The sequence below is a fragment of the Aquarana catesbeiana genome, linkage group LG04 (assembly GCF_042186555.1).
Source record: "Aquarana catesbeiana isolate 2022-GZ linkage group LG04, ASM4218655v1, whole genome shotgun sequence".
Taxonomy (NCBI): Eukaryota; Metazoa; Chordata; class Amphibia; order Anura; family Ranidae; genus Aquarana; species Aquarana catesbeiana.
This window is the reverse complement of record NC_133327.1, coordinates 284,229,505-284,247,458: the sequence shown is the minus strand read 5'-3', so window position 1 is coordinate 284,247,458 and position 17,954 is coordinate 284,229,505. Positions and strand designations below refer to the sequence as shown.

Here is a 17,954-nt window from a genome sequence, read left to right as displayed (position 1 = left end):
GGTGAGGGGAAGATGGCCCCAACTCATCTCCATATCATTGCAGGGTGGAAGCAACGTCAAAACATCACTTCTACCCATAGCTCTTAAAGGGCCATTTTTTTTCCAAATGTAAATTTTTTTTTTATTATTGCATTTTAGTGTAAATATGAGATTTGAGGTCTTTTTGACCCCAGATCTCATATTTAAGAGGTCCTGTCAGGCTTTCTTTTCTATTACAAGGGATGTTTACATTCCTTGTAATAGGAATAAAAGTGACACATTTTTTTTTTAAAGAACAGTGTAAAAATAAAAAATAAAAGGTAAAATATATAAGAAAAAAAATGTAAATGCGCCCCATCCCGACGGGGTCGCGTGAAGAAGCGAACGCATACATGAGTAGCGCCCACATATGAAAATGGTGTTTAAACCACACATGTAAGGTATCGCCGCAATTGGTAGAGTGAGAGCAATAATTCTAGCCCTAGGCCTCCTCTGTAACTCAAAACATGCAAAATCTCTATGGAGATTTTTGAGGGTAAAAGTTTGTCACAATTCCATGAGTGGGCGCAATTTTGAAGCGTGACATGTTGGGTATCAATTTACTCAGCATAACATTATCTTTCACAATATTAAAAAATTAGGCTAACTTTACTGTTGTCTTATTTTTTTAGTTTTAAAAAGTGCATTTTTTCCAAAAAAAATGCACTGGTAAGACCGCTGCAGTGTGACAAAGTAGTGCAACAACTGCCATTTTATTCTCTAGGGTGTTAGAAAAAAATATATATAATTTTTAGAGGTTCTAACTAATTTTCTAGCAAACTTTAACTTGTAAACAACAAATCTCAGAAAGAGGCTCGGTCTTTAAGTGGTTAAAGGCACTGAGAATATTTAATGTTTCCATTTAAGCTGTATTAAAAGGCCTATTATCCATTGAAGGTTTTTTTTTCATTGATCTATGTCCCCATTGCAGTGCCCAACTACCTAATTTAGGTGAAGGAGTTGTTATAATATGAGGAGAGTATTTTCACATAGTTTGCATAGTTTAACAAGAAAGAGAGTGATAGTGGCATTAGGGTTAATTTACTAAAGAAGTAGAGACTGTTCACTAGGCAAAAGGAAAGTTTATTTTGCGAAGCAAATGTTAGTAATGAAGGAGAACCTGTGGAAACTTTGAATACACAATCATGTGTGGGGAAAGGTAAAAACCATGATTTTGACTAACACATGATTGGTTGGAATGAACACAGTTTCATTTTATTTACTAAGCTCAGTAAATGTTCATTTTGATTTGATGCATGAGGCAGCAATGAAAAATAACAGAAAAGTTAATGTTTCAATGAAAGAAAAGATGATTCTGTTAAAATTAAATGATGACCATTTCAGCTAAGTCATTGGCATTAACATTGTCTCCTAATATGTGAGATATCTTGATGCAGATACCATAATTATGCATACCAATCTGTAGACAACTTTGCAATTATGCTTTAGGTCATATAATATTCTGCATTCTGTATTAGATAAGGTCTCAAATGTATTCATTTTTTCGGTTATATCTCACTCATATATGATAAAGATGCTGGCACACTCCGCATTCTGGTCAACTGGAAGGATCAGGTTTTGTGTAGTCAACACAGGATCAAGTTGTAAAACATTAAAGAGGCTTTATTTTACAAAGTCTGCATTTTTCAATGATCTTGTCAAAAAAGAAAAAGAAGCTGTAAATCATCATAATGGTATTGCAAAATATAACTATTACCTGGCTACATGAGGTGTTTGCAGTAACCTAGTTTCTAAAATAAGCCATTTAGGAATAGAGGTCAGATATGCATTCTGTAAGCATTGGTGTTTTCACCCTGGTGATCACATAACTAAAAAAAAAGCCCTGGTGTAAGGCTAAATTATACATTAGGAGGCACCTGGTGGAAAATATTAAATGCCCTTCTCTGACTCATTTGCTGCATTTCTGGTGCAGTGATGTTTAAAAGAGAAAAATGGGGTTGGAAAAAAACAGACCTACAGACTCATCTAGATGGTTGCAGCATCAATTTGGTGCTGCGGCTATCCTCTGCTGGCTCTACGCCTGAGAAATGAGCAATGACATGATCGCTGATCGCTCAGTTCTTGTTCCTCACTAAGCAGGAAGCAGTGACTTTTTAGTCACCTACTCTCTGCTCTGCCCCTCCAACCAGGGCCATTACTAGGGGGGGGCAGGGGGGATGTTCCCCTAGGCACCTACTTGAGAGGGGTGCCACCGGCCTAGGAGCCAAATTTAGAGAGCTGCCATGCTGGCACTAGTGCTCACTAGCTTGGGATTTGGGAGTCTGGATTGGGCTGTACTGTCACTGCATTCACAGGGAGCCTAGTTCCCACAGCACTAGCTGCTCAGTGTGAGCCCATACTAATACTGATTGCAGGGGGGAGCTGTGAGATCCAGACTCAAACTAGGGATTCAGCCTAGCCCGGCTACTCAGTGTGAGCCGGCACTGTCTGCCACTGATCGTTAGGAGAGCTGCGGGATCTGGACTCCAGACAGGGATTTAGCCTAGCCCAGCTGCTCAGTGTGAGCCCAACTGTGTACTGCTTATCACAGAGGGGAGCCGAGGCATCCATCCCCAGCCAGGGATTCAGCCTAGCCTGGCTGCTCAGTGAGCCCACAGTGCCTGACAGGGGCACCTGGTCCCATCCTTTTTTTAATGAACACTGTAAGTGATCGGTACTGATCACTCACTGTGTTAATTCATATCTGAAGCATAGTAAAACATGTTTACTGTGCTTTAGTTTGTGAATGAATAGGAAGCCACTCAGCACAGAGCACAGAGAACCTATTCATTCACTGTCCAGTGCATCTTAGGATGCAGAGAAAGGAACTGGGAAATTTCCCCTCTGTACCTTTGTCTGTCTCAAAAGTGAGCTATCAGGGGTCTGTTTAGACCCCTGATATTTCACCAAAGCCCCCCAACAGGGCTGTTAAAAAGTGTAAAAATAATTTTGTTAAAAAATGAATAACTACTGACCCCACCCACTGTCCCCTGACACCAACCTCTGCTCTACTGACACCTCAGCTGCCCCACTGACACCAACCTCTGCCCTACTGACAGTGTCCACACACTGTCCACTGCCCTACTGGCACTGTCCACTGCTTTTTTATTTATTTTTTTCATATTTTATGGGTGCAAGAATGCTTTTGTTTTATTTAACAAAGCATCTTTCTGGCCTTCCCAATGCAATTTGGCCACACTCACTGTTCACCACGGCGTGCTTAGTAGACATGTGCACACTGAAATATTTTGTTTCGAATTTCAGTTTCATGCAAAAAATACATTTAGTTACTCCTGAAATTCATTTGTATTCATTTTTTTTTTCATAAAAAAATGCGTTCATACGACAATCCGAATTAATTAAGGTCAAATCTGTCATTTGAAGGCTTATGGTGTCTGTCGGATGTTCTAAGAAGATTCGACGAAGCAGCTAAACTGTAAGAGGCGATCTTACATTTCTGGTCAAATGCTCCGCCCACAAGCTATAGTAGAATTCTAATGTTTTTTGACTAGTAATAATTATAATTATTAATTATTACTAGTCAAACAACGTTCAAATTCTTCTATAGCCTATGGGCGGAGCATTTGACCATAAATGTCTGCTTGCGATGATCATATGCTCTTAGCTGCTTCGTCGAATCTTCTGTCTCTATAATGTCGAATCTTTTCGCTCTAATCGAATAATAGTTAGGTTAGGCACATTTGACTGCAGGTTCGATAGACACAGATTGCTATTGTCACCGTCATCTCGAATCTTCTATCTATCTATATCCAATTGTTGTCACAACAGTATGAAAATATAATGGATATGAAAATAAATCATTTTTTTATTTCGGATTCTGTGCGTTCGTTATCGTTTTGTTAAAACCAACACAAAAATCCCAGAAATTCGGACAAAAATGCATTTGAACGATAAAGAATGCACTTCTAGTGCTTAGTGTGCCACACTACTACTCTCCTTGAGGCACTCAAAGGTGTCCCAGGTCTTACTATAGTGTATACTCCAAAAAAAAAATTGAACCGCTAAGGTGTTCGGGTTTGGATTTAAGAAACAGTGGCAACCCTATCCACCACACCAGAAGAAAGCACCATATAAATCCATTTATTTGCAAGCCTCACCTCTGCAGCTGATTACAAAAGAAGAGGGCCCAGAAGTGGGTCTTCAATAATTCTCTTCTTCGGCAGTGCCCCTCCAGAGGTGATTGTGTAGGCCTTCACATGACATGTGCAGCAGGTCACAATAACCAAAACTTTGAAATAACATATATTATTATTACCATCCTATGGCTTATTTGTCTATTTATTACATTTGAACTTCTCTATCTGGGCAGGGAGCTGGGGGTGTGAACAGAGAACTTCTCTCTCGGGTGGGGGTGGAGGGAAGGCACCAAACTGAGTCTTTGACCTGGGTAAAACAATGTCTAGCTTCGCCACTGCCTCCAGCGCTCACTGAAACACCGAGCTGTGGAGGGGGCAGGAACAGATGACTCAGGATCTCAGCAATGTGCTGAGAGGCTGAACCAGCTGGTAGTAAGGCATCTGGGTGTATCCTGACAATATTGGCTGAATCTGAATCACAGGAGTACAGAAATAAGTGCACTCCTGTGACCCAGAAGAGAAGTATGGCCAAAAAAGCTTCTTTAATTCATATTAAGAGCTGTGATCCCCCCAAAAAGTATTTTTTTCTTAAACTATTATTAATATACTGTTTTTATTTTTAATTGCCCATAATAATGTGTTAAACATAACAGCACACAAAAAAATAATGTGTGCCGTAATATTTTTGTTTCATTTATGCCATGGTGTTATACAATTATATGAACCATTGGAAGCAGTTTTAGGAGAAAATAAGAATTATTGTTTTATTTTTTAAGCTGTATATTAATTTATGAAGTTATGAAATTATATTGCCATAAATGTCAAATTTCTGTACAGAAAATATTAAATTATGCTGAAAAAGATGCAAGTGATGCATTTGATTCATTGCTATTAATGCCTCATCAAAGATGACTGATCTAATATGCTATCATTAGTCGACCTTTATGTCAAGAAAAAAATATTACTTATTGACTACCAGATTAATGGTTGTGCCTATAACTCCATTTACTCAACATAATATGCTAGAGAACCTAGGCATACTAAAATACAATTTGTTATGAACTCAAATAAAAAAAAAAACAACCTATATCTATATTGCAAGAATTTTAGAAACTTATTACAAGTTTTTATTCTGGACATATTACAAACAACCTTTTTTGGTATAGTAGGAAATCAGCCACACACTTGTGTTAAATTATGAAGCAGCCTATGGGCTCTTTGACACAGGCATTGAAAATAGGTGCTTGGGTTAGCATTTTAATGCTTCCCGAACTCCTATCAATGCCACTCAAAATTTTTACAATAGAGAGTTTATGGAGGTGTTCACACTGCAGTGCTAGCATTGCTTTGCGCTGCTTCGAGGCAAAAATAATGCTGCCTGATGAGTTTGGCAGGCGTTGATGCTTTGCAACTACCTTGATTCACTTCTACTGAAATGCACCACAACCGCACTTTGAACGCACTGTAAACACACCTATGGCATTTACAGTGTGTTTATGGTGCAATTGCAAAGTGTCAAAGGTAATTATTTCCCATTTTAGCCTTGTAAAAAGAGAAAAAAGCAACACACAGAAGTGAATGAAGGCAGTTGCAAAGCAACAATGCCAGCTAAGCTCTGCAGGTGGTGTTATTTTTGCCTTGAAGCAATGCAAAGTAACACTAATGCTGCAGTGTGAACACCTCCATCCGCTCCCTATTGTAACAATTTTGAGTGCCATTGATAGGCATTCAAGAAGCGTTATAAACACAACCCAACTTTTGGTGTGCTACCATTTAAGAATCATTTTTATAAAGTGCTGTCATTGGTAGAAAGCTTGAAATAGAGCAGTACAAAAACAAAACAAAAAAAAGGCTTCTTTGCTGTTTCATTCATGCATCATATAATTTTCATTAAAATTAGTATTGTGTGTATGTGCATTGAGCAGCACAGTGTCAAAGTTATTAGGACTTCCGTCTGGCAGCCCTAGGGTCGTCGGTTAGAATCCCAACCACAGCACAACCTACCTGGAGTTTGCATGTTTTCATGTTTTCCCTGTGCCTGCGTGGATTTTCTCACACACTCCAAAAAAAACATGCTGACTGGCCCTAGTATGTATATATGTGAGTTAAGGACCTTAGATTGTATACTCCTTGAGGACAGGGACTGATACGAATGTACAATATATATGTAAATTGCTGCATAAATGATCAGCACTATATAAGAACCTGTAATAAATAAATACATTTCATACCTACTAATTTCATCCCTACTAAACTTTTTTCAGGCAGGTTTGAAAATCCCAAGCATAAAATTGTGCTAGAATAATGATGCCATAGATACTGTACATGCTTGGCTACTGCTACTGATCACTACCCATCAGTTTAAAGTTAGCGTAGTGTGATAAGGGTAAGATATTTTTAATCAAGTTTGAGCATATCATACTTATCTACAAAAGTTTCCCTTCCTAAAATCCTGTATTTTCCATCTTTGTGGATAGATTCAACTTAAGTACCTTCTTAATAGTTTAACATGTACATACTAATGATATATAAAGGTCACTTGATCAGTATTTTCGCAAACACCTGAAAAAATCTATGCCAAGAAAGATATCTAGTCTACTACTGTTGACCTCTCCTTCTGAAAACAGTGGTTGCCTGACAGTTAGGCTGTTTTGATGGCTTCAGTGTTCTCTTAGGACTTTACAGCATACAGGCATACCTCACTTTTAAGTACGCAATGGGATTTATTTACTAAAGCTGGAAAGTGAAAGCTTAATTGAACAAGCTGGGGTTAGAAGCTCATTGGTTTCTATGCAGAAGTGAGCCTGATTTTGCACTTTCCAGCTTTAGTAAATAAAACCTATTGTGTACTTAAAAGTGGGGTATGCCTGTACTTTTTTGTGTCAGGAGATTTTAAAGCCAGGATCAGCCAGTTAATTCACATTTTATACAAATATCAACAGTGGCAACCTATATATTTTTCTGAGCACAGGTGTCCACTAAGAAGAAAATATATAGTGATCTTACACTGTATATGAATATACAGTATGCATGAAGAGAGCTAGCCCAACTGGTGGATTGGAGCTTACACAGGCCTAGAAGCTTTCTCCCCTATGTGACAGAGCTGAGTGGCCAATCACCAATCACAAAATTAAATGCTCTTCTATACAAAAATAACCAGGGTTTTTATTTCCTGGCCAAAAAGAGGCTCTGGAGCAAGCAAGGGAAAAGAAAGTATGTAGGGGCCATCATTAAAGTGAACCTATTGCTTAAAACATATTGAAAACATTAATTAATTGCATTCATTTAACAGTTTTTATCATCATTATCATTATTTACTCTTAATATTAATAATTAAAAAAGTATACAAAAGCAAATGTTTTACAGATCAGCATTAAATATTATTGTGATTCATATTTTTTATTATTTAGGCAAAACAGAATATTTATGAGCTTTAAGTACTAATTCTTTTATTTCCTCACAACAAAACTTTTTTTTTAAACTTATCAATGTTTAACGGAGTGCTATGCTTCACAGAACTTATTAAATCAACTACTTTTTTTCAATTCCCCAAATAATCTTTAGCTAACCTTGAAAGGAGAGATATGTTTTTGCAAGTGATTGTTACATTAAAACTATATTTAATGCTACAAAATTTCAAAGTATTCCAGTCTTTCAAAATGTATTCATGCATTATATTTATACACTTCATCTAAATATGTATCAAGGTTATATAAATGATGAACTTTAGTGCAAAACATAAAAAATACTGGAGTTAACACATTGCCATTAAATTCCAAATTATTTTTGTGCCTAATATTTAAAAATCTGGAAAACTGGTCTGCAAATAACTGTCATGATAAAACAAAGAATCAAGGATTACTGTTTATTGTTAGCAATTCTTTAAAATATATACTACTACTGATGACGGAAGAATAATAGTGCACCTGAAAATAATACGCCTTAGGTAATAAAAGGTCAGAAGGAGAATAGTCTACTGGAAGTAAAGCGAACTAGAGCTTACAAGGCTGATAGTGATTGATAGAAATATAATTTGTAGTCAATTTGGTCTCTATTTTGAAGGAACAGAAAACTTAATGATTGGAATGGTAAGGGATGATAAATATATGTAATTTTCTCTTTAAGACCCTTAATAACAACTGAGATATATATATATATATATATATATATATATATATATATATATATATATATATATATATATATATATATATAGTATGAATGTGTGATTTTCATAATATTAACCAGCACTACATTTTAAATTAATGGGAGTATTATCTTGCACTTTTTTAAACAAAGGTGAATAGAGAAGAAAGGAAACTAGGCCATGCAGCCATATGATCATTAAAGTGGATGTAAATCCTATCACTTAACTTCTCCTCTTTGCTCCCTTTTGGCTTGCTAAATGAACAATTAAAATATTTATTTTTGTTACATCTGTTTGATAAGTGCAAAAAAATACCCGCTGATTTTGCCAGAAATAATGTAAGCTGATAACTTCCTGAGCTCCCTTTCTCTGCTCAAGGAGGGGTTATGGAGATGGGCAGAGGGGAGCGACAAGAGAAGACATCTGTCTTCTTTGTAATGCATCAGAAACAAAGTAGACAGGGCTGACGAAATACTCTTTTGAATTCATGTTATGTCAGAGAGGAAGATAGGAGCACACTATGAGCTTGATTTAATAAAAGCAAATAGCTTGTTCACTTTGAAAGGGAAATTTCCCTTAGCTTACTGAATAGGTTGATTTACTAATGGCATATGGGCTGTTCACTTTGCAAAGAGAATTTTCAGTTTGCAAGGGAATCTTCCCTTAGCTTAGTGAATGCAAAACAGGAGATTTTTATAGAGTGAACAAAAAAGGCATGGAAATTGCAACTATCTCTTCTTAAAAATTCAAGAACAATCTATAGCAAAATCTGTGAAGACAATAAATAAATAAACAAGAACCTGCCCTTTTCTCAGTAGTACTATTAAACGTGCTCATTGTGATTAACCATATTAAATAATTAAAGGCAGGTTTTAAAACCCTACATGTGGTTTTCAGTGTCATACATAAGTGTAGTATATGTGTTTTCTCTATTCCTATACATCATTGCCTGAAGCTATCCCTGCTGTATTAATTACTCTGTAATATAAAGTGATTTCCAGGTAATAGTTTCACATTGGAGCTGACTGCTGCTTCATCTTCCAATGTTATACTTCTATTATTTCATATTACAGTAAATAAAACAGTAGGGTTGGCTATGGGCAATACTGTACAGGCACTCAGATTAAAAATGCCTGCAAAGAAGAGGGAGCAGGGTGGCGTATTAGAGATGTTTTGCCGAATATCCAGCTGATGTTGGATGTTTTTTCATATCTAGACCACATGAGTAGGACTTGTGTCCCTTGCATAGTTCAATATACTGGAAAAATTTGTTTAGTTAAAGCACATTTCAAACCAGCTGTAAAACAAATAGGTATCATCTTTAAAAGTAAAAAAAGATTCTACACAAAATGTTCCTCTTCTACAACACTGAGTGTGAACTAATTTCATATTACTCACTCTAGAACCAACCAAGGAGCAAACATATTACAGAGCAAATAAATTTAGATATTAACCATCATAATAACTTACTATGACTTAAAACAGTTTAAAATTTCCACTTTATTACAATTACTAATTGATTTCATAATACTATATTGCCTTATCACTTATTCCCAGTTACATTTTGTAAATTTCCCAGTTACATTTTGTGAATTTCCCATATCAGCGTCTTAATAAAAATCATCTAAAGAAAGCTAAATAGATCTTGATAGAGTACATACCATTTGTGAATTTAAGGAATGAGTTTCCTTAAAGTGGATCTTCACTCTCAAATTAAAGTTCCCCCTCTGAAAAAAGGGTTTGGTCCCGCCTCCAATACACATAAATTATCTAGGCAAATGAAGTGTACTGTGCCAGCTGTGCCTCTGGGGATATGTACTGTATATCACATATCTCAGGAGGTCTTAATGTTTTGTTCACAGAGAAGGGGGGCAGGCCTCGGAATGCATCATTGCAAGGTTGAACCTGGTACAGCCGGTGGGCTTCCTGATGATGTCACACACATAACTTTAAATACGTGTCTCTCCTGTTAAAATGTAATAAGAGAATGTTAAAGTGACACTAAACAATATCCTTATTTTCCAAAAATAATCCATACATATTCACTACTTAAAGGGGTTGTAAACCCTCATGGTGTTTTACCTTAATGCATCCTATGCATGTGGACACTCGATGCACAGAAGAGCCACCAGCACCGCTGAGGCACCCGAAAAGAGGAGGACCGGGGCCACTCTGTGCAAAATGAACTGCACAGTGGAGGTAAGTATGACATGTTTGTTATTTTTTAATAAAAAACAAGGGTTTACAACCCCTTTAATGGCCTTGAAATCTATTCTTCATAAAATTGTTTCTTACCATGTTTTTTTGTCTTCTGAAACAGTATAGCCAGGCGGTAATCTGCCCACACAGCCATGTCATTCATTCACAGAGTTCTGTGAATGGATGAACTATAACTATCATCAGCTGCAATGACTGTACTTCTCAATGAACTGTGAGGGTTCTTGTAGTCCATTGAACTGTATCGGAGGTAAAGGCAGACAGTATACTAACAGTCTGCAAGAGACTGACATTGCACCCATGATCAGCAGATGTTTTACAGGTTCCCAATGCTTTACAAGCTCCCAATAAATAAATGCACATTTTTTTACCGGCAAAAAAAATTGCATTTTTTTCTTTCTTCTTCTTCTTTTTTTTTTTTTTAAGGCGAACTTAGCCTTTAATTTGATCCATAGAGAGCTGCAGACTTTTGAATGACATATTATTTAAATGCATAACTAAAGGATCTTTTATCAGTAAATTGTCTTTGTAGGGGTTATTGATATAAACTGTATCATTTTCATGTGACAGTATACAGTGGACTATGTACATTCAAGTAATTCCACTAGCAGTAAAGAGAAGAACAAATGGATGTCCACAAAATGCAGGGTTTTGTGAGAGAAATTCCACTTTTATGGATCCTCTATATAGTAAGAGTTTGCTCTTGTGATTGCATGGTCTAACAAAGATTGTCAATAATTAGCTCTAAGAAAAACCCCACCTATCAGTAAGTGAGACAGTAATGATTGCAGAGGAGGTTGGAATGTATGTGGGTGATTGTCTTAAGTGCAGCTCTCTAATCAATTGCTGTTACTTGCTTAAAACTTGCACTGAAAAATCAAATATTAGAATGAATAGGTGTGATAAGAATTACTGATTCATCCAACGATAAAGCAGTATTTCAAGCAAACAGTAAAATGCCCATTTGAAATACATTTTTCTCAACTACTGTGCCTACCAAATTACTTTTTTCCAATTCCTGGTTCACACATCTCTGCATTGCCTGAAACATAATAGACATAGTTAAACAAAAATATACATCAAAGCATACTAAAGCTTTATTGCTTACCTGCCTACTTATTGGACAAAGGCAGAGGGGTGACGTGACCTATTTGATGGTTCAGTGTGGCAGGGTAAGTTGAAGTATGATACTGGTGAACAGAATTTAAAAATCTTTACTACCGGACGAACACAATGTACATGAAAAATCATCAGAGAAAAAGTATAGTTAGTGAAAAAACCCTAGAGACTCAAATACCCCTTTCTGATAGCATGAGACAATTCAATTATTTAATGTGTTTAAAGGGTTAAAGGGCAAGGTTTCCTTTTAAGCTAGCAAACGATGTGTGTAGAAAAGGTTATGTGACTATTAACAGCTGTAAAATTACCTTCACTCGATTGGTGGCAAAAATATCTTGAGGTGTGCTCCTGTCCTTCAGTTTTATCTGTCTATCTTGAGTGGCAGAGAATCTTCCATTCCAAACCTGCAGGGAAATCTTTGACTCAACTCAGCTAAAAATCCCTTGCAACATTTTTTTCACATAAGCAAGTTGTTGCAAAGTGCTGAGTGCTGAGCAAATAGTACATTTTGGGCTATTTTCCTAAAGCCTAAGTGTTTGTTTCTAATTAGCAAAAAAGAACAGAACTCACATTCAGTGAGGTGTCCCCTTTATGCTGTTGGTTACTGTTTTCATTGACTGTTTTTGCCCCCTCCATATGGAGACTGCTGCTGCAGGGGTTAATACAGCCATTTGACCTGTCATAGGCACTCATCAACGTTGCTGGCTATGCCCGAACTTTACACCCAACTTCTCAATTCATATAGATGTACTATAGCTTCCATATAAATGAAGGATGGGTGGATGAATGAAATGTCTGCCACCTCCATTTATAGATCAATTTTTACTGATGGAAGATATAGTACAGCTTTTCTAAATGGAAGTGAGGGGCGGAAAGGGTCCAGTAGTTGCCTTAACCCCCACAGCATTGGAAGATTACTGCTATGGGGGGGGGGACAGATGACATATATTTAAACTAAAACAACATCTACCAGCAGAGGGGACATATCTCATCAGCTGTAAGTACTAACCTCTGTGCTGATTTTGTTTTCACTAAGTTTAGGCTTTAATCACCCTCCCTACAAAAAAAAACAATTTTGTTTGAATCATGCGCTAACATACAGTCAGTTAGTTTAAATTAAATGTGTAATGTCTACAATTGAATATAAATGTAAGAATCTGTGTCTAATTCCATATGTGTTGTTTTCTTTTACAGGGCAAAACTGTGGTGGTTTAGTCCAGGGTCCTAATGGTACAATCGAAAGTCCAGGATTTCCACACGGGTATCCAAATTATGCAAACTGTACATGGATAATAATCACTGGTGAAAGAAACAGGATACAACTGTCATTTCACATTTTTGCTCTGGAGGAAGATTTTGACATTCTATCAGTATACGATGGACAGCCACAACAAGGAAATTTAAAAGTCAGGTAGGACATCATTATATTTTTCATAAAAATCTGACACTGATGTACGCATAAGTGTTTCAGATCAGACAGCAAACCTTTTGATTGTTTAATACAATAAGGAATGTAGTACCATGTACTTCAAGGAAGTCTACAGCTCATGGAATATATTGCACAAAAATACATATTATTTATTGTGCTTGCAAACATCTTCTATTGTTTTCAATTGCATTTCTGTGCAACTGGAAATTGTTTGCCCCCTGCTATCAAGGCTTTGCAATGTGTGTACCTTTGGTAAAACACACCACATTCTTATGCCCCGTACACACGGTCGGACTTTGTTCGGACATTCCGACAACAAAATCCTAGGATTTTTTCCGACGGATGTTGGCTCAAACTTGTCTTGCATACACGCGGTCACACAAAGTTGTCAGAAAATCCGATCGTTCTAAACGCGGTGACGTAAAACACGTACGTCGGAACTATAAACGGGGCAGTGGCCAATAGCTTTCATCTCTTTATTTATTCTGAGCATGCGTGGCACTTTGTCCGTCGGATTTGTGTACACACGATCGGAATTTCCGACAACAGATTTTGTTGTCGGAAAATTTTATATCCTGCTCTCAAACTTTGTGTGTCGGAAAATCCGATGGAAAATGTGTGATGGAGCCTACACACGGTCGGAATTTCCGACAACAAGGTCCTATCACACATTTTCCGTCGGAAAATCCGACCGTGTGTACGGGGCATTAGACTGCCAACTGTAATACTATTTGGGTCTTTCATATCGGCTGTATTGTTTGATGTATACTTTTTTCTTTAACTATGTATGTACCTCTGTTTGTTTGTACCACTGTACATATTCAATAAATGCAACTGTTAAAAAAAAAAAACATATAGTTTGTAGGTCCACCAGGCGGTGGGGCATCTCCCAAATTTAGTCAGAATTCATTGACCTGTGTATAGTAGTATATACCCAGAATTAAAGAAATCTCAAGGCCCACAGAAGTTTCGTAAGGGATTGTGAAAGGTACTTAAGATTTGCTGATATACTTGACATCTTTACTTTAAGGAGTGTATTTATAAAAAAAAAAAATACTCATGGCAATTCATATTGTGAAACTGCATTTACGTTTGTTTTATGAAAATGGACCAAAGGATGTTGATGTTACAGTCTCACCTTTCCACCTTATCCAATTAGAGAAAGCATTGCATTCACTTAGACAATGCAAAGTGCCTCCTTAATGGTGGCTGTACTGAGCAAATGATCTCCTGTGTTCACTAAGCAGCAGGGTACCCACTTTGCACAGGATCTGGAAGCTAGATGTGACCGCTGTAGTAGCAGCTTCTGCAGAGATCTCACAGGCATGGCAAATCTGTACTTACAAGCTAGACCGATGTAACCATTAAAAAAATCCATACCTAAATTTCAGCTTTATTACCACCTAGTGGCCAAATACAGATACATTCCACCAGTACAGAAATCAGATTAATAAAATGTGTTTTTGCCCCCTTCACCCAGAACAAATGTGCATATACTTTCAATCATTGAATTGCTATTACATTTTTTTAATAAATACACCCTTAACTGTATGTTACAGTTTTTTGATCGTCTACAGAAAACGATACGAGAACATCCTGTTTTGTATAGGAACTTAGCTGAAATTTTGATGACAGTAGCACAGTAATCTTTAAGTATCTTTATGTATTTAAATTTAAACCAAACAGCTCATGAATAAATACAATTGGATGAGAATATTGTGACAATATGCTATATGAGCTTTGATGTGGCCATGGACCATCCTTTTTTCTGAATCCCAAATAATGCCAATTACCTTAGCCTTTAATCTGTAATTCTGTAAGTTTTAAAAGTCATTGTTTCATCAAAGTTTTACAGATATTTTGGCCTTTTTTCCTACTTGAGCATAATTTGGGATATCTGTTGCTTTGGTGTTTTTTTTTCACAATAAATGAAAAATGATACAAACCAAAGGCACAGTGGTGTTCTTTCAGGCTAATTTCAGCAATTGGTTTAAAGCTGGTCTCCAGGTAAATGGCTGAATACATAGAAGAAATACATATGCGAGGCGATTCGTATAAGAGGTGATTTACTTGCCAAAGGGATTTGCCCTACAGGGAAGGAGACCTGAAATTTCTTAACTGCAGGTTCCCTCTGTGACAGAATGGTAACAGAATAAGTAGCACATTGATAAGCTCACCCCTCTGTTAATTGGTTTTATCTTCCTTGCAACATACTTCCTGCACTGTAAAACACCTGAATGGTTTCTTGTGCTGCTCAGATCCCCACTCCCACCCCCATGTGAGCTTGGCTCCAAGAGACTGATAGTTACACAGTTAGGTTGAAAAGACAAAAGTTCATGTTGTTCAAATAACAGAAAAAAACAAATGCCTCAATATACACAATCTTATGCCCACAGTTGGTATAGAGGAAGCCAAAAAACCCCCATAAAAGCCTGATCCACTTTGGTCCGGCAGGTAGGGGAGGATTCCTTCCTTTCTGATCCCCCAGGAGGCAATCAGATATTCCCTGGTGTTATTGCTTAAACATGTTAAAATCCAGATATATTTTTATGCATTTAGGAATGCATATAGCTTTTTTTTTTAAATAATTGGACTGAACTGGCCAGAACTAGTTCTCAAGGGAGGCTACTCCTCATTTTAACAGCTCTTACTGTGAAGAAGCCTTCCCATACATGGAGGTTAAATCTCTTTACCTCCAGACAAAAAGAATACCCCATAACCCTAATATTCTCCCTTAATCACCTCTTCTCAGGAGATAATAAAGTCAGTTCAGCTAATCTTTCCTCATAGCTGAGCACTTCCATGCCTCTTATCAGTTAGGTTGCCTTTATCTCTTTCTCCAGTTCTCCAATATACTTTTAGTACATTGGTGTCAAAAACTGAAATAGATATTCCAGATTACAGTAGGTCTTAATGATTTGTACAGGGGTAAAGTTATGTCTCCTTTTCTTTTGGAGTTTATACCTCTTTTTAATACAAAAATGTATTTTTCTTATTTTAGAAACTGCAGCATGTCATTGCATGCTGTTATGAAGTGTTTGATCTCTCAGAACACCCAGATCCTTCACTGAAGGATGAACCTTTGGGTACACCACTAATACCCGTAGATTATTCAGACTACGAATCATTAATCAATATTTTTTACTTCAGATTTTAGCCAGTTTTTCTATCCAAATAGAATTTTCTGAGCCTATGGACCTACATATTTACCTTTCATATTTACCTTACATATTTGCTGTGTGTGGGGAACTTTGCCAAATCTAAGTGTATGATATCTACAGACAATTATTTGTCTGTAGATATCATAGTAAGTTTCTGCTTACTTCCTCATAAAATAAATCAGATTTGTTCAACAACATCAGCCTTTTTGTAAACCTATGCTTACTATTGCTTATAATCTCTCTCTCTCTCTCTCTCTCTCTCTCTATATATATATATAGATAGATAGATAGATAGATAGATAGATAGATAGATAGATAGATAGATAGATAGATAGATAGATCTCTATCTACATATAGATATATATATCTATATATAGATATATAGATATATATCTATATATAGATATATATAGTTTTTTAAAAAAGCATTTCTGTGTACACTTTTATCAAACTCTCCAGTATCTTCCCATAAGATATCTGGTCCATGTGCGTATTCAACTTTATTTGTCTAGTTTCTGGACTATATCAATTTTGAGTCATTGTAGTTCATTTGGCTATGTCAATGCTATCCTCATTATGTACTTGAGCACCCCCATTTTCATTTGTATATACAGAACTAGAGAAAGTATTTAATAAATTTGACCTCTTTGGGGTCAATTCACAACGCTTTACCGCATGCGATAAGGGTATTATATTACTAATTGGCATACATTATCGCATGCGGTAAGCTAAGTCCAATTCACAAGCAAATAATGATTATGCGGTATTTACCAAATAAAATACCATATAAAAAGCTCTTAAGTCCAATTCACAAATGGGGATCAGGGGTCAAATAGCTGGCTGCTAAGCAGTGGGTTGGGAAGCCGGCCGCTGCATCCTGAACAACCAATGACTCATCAGCTGTCAATGGGCTTCCACACTCACAGCTGATTGCAAAAAAAAGCCAACAGTTAAAAATTATGAAATAAAAAAAACAGCGTGGCCCCCCCTTCAGGGTGTGCCCCCCAACAGCCCCTTCAGGTCTTTTATGGGTTTTAAGGGGAACCCCATGCCAAAAAAAAGCGGCGTAGGTTCCCCCCAAAATTCATATCAGACTGTTATCTGAGCATGCAGCCCTGCAGGTCAGGAAAGGGAGGGGACGAGCAAGCACCCCCCCCTGAACCATACCAGTCTTCATGCTCTCAACATCGGGGCTGGGTGCTTTAAGGCAGGGGGGCTCCGCCCCCCACCCCAAAGCATCCTGTCCCCATGTTGGTGGGGCAAGGGCCTCTTCCTGACAACCCTGGGCTGTGGTTGTCGGGGTCAGCGAGCAGGGGGGCCTTTTAAAATCTGGAAGCCCTATAACAAAGGGACCCCTAAATTCCAGACCCCCTATGTGAATGAGTATGGGGTACATTGTACCCCTACCCATTCACCAACAATAGCAGCATGGTGTTATGAAACACAAGAGACAGTTTTTGACAAGTCCTTTATTAAAAATCATGTCTTTTTCCTCCTGTTTCTTCTCCCTCCGTTTGTTCTTCTCCAGCTATATTTTTCTGGTGGTTCCTTCTTTCTCCAGTGTTTCTTTTCCCTCTTCTCTGTCTGGTGGTTTCTTCTCCCTCCGCTGTCTTCTCCATCTGCTGTCTCTTCTCTCTTTTCTCTCTCCAGTGATGTCTTCTTCATCCACCACTGCCCGCTAAAAATAAAAAACGCGGTGTTTTCCAATACTGGCTGCCTCCATTGTATTGGCTCCTGCTGTCTGCTATTTCTTATATAGCCATTGG

At 37.3% G+C, this 17,954-nt stretch overlaps 1 protein-coding gene across 1 annotated transcript in view; it reads left to right on the top strand.

Moving 5' to 3' along the window:
- The window catches only part of CSMD1 (CUB and Sushi multiple domains 1), a 3,274,537-nt gene that overhangs the window by 354,542 nt on the left and 2,902,041 nt on the right, over positions 1-17,954 (top strand). The window contains exon 2 of the mRNA XM_073626646.1: positions 12,793-13,009. Within this exon, the coding sequence (XP_073482747.1) occupies positions 12,793-13,009 (217 nt within the window). The remainder of the gene's footprint in view (positions 1-12,792; positions 13,010-17,954) is intronic.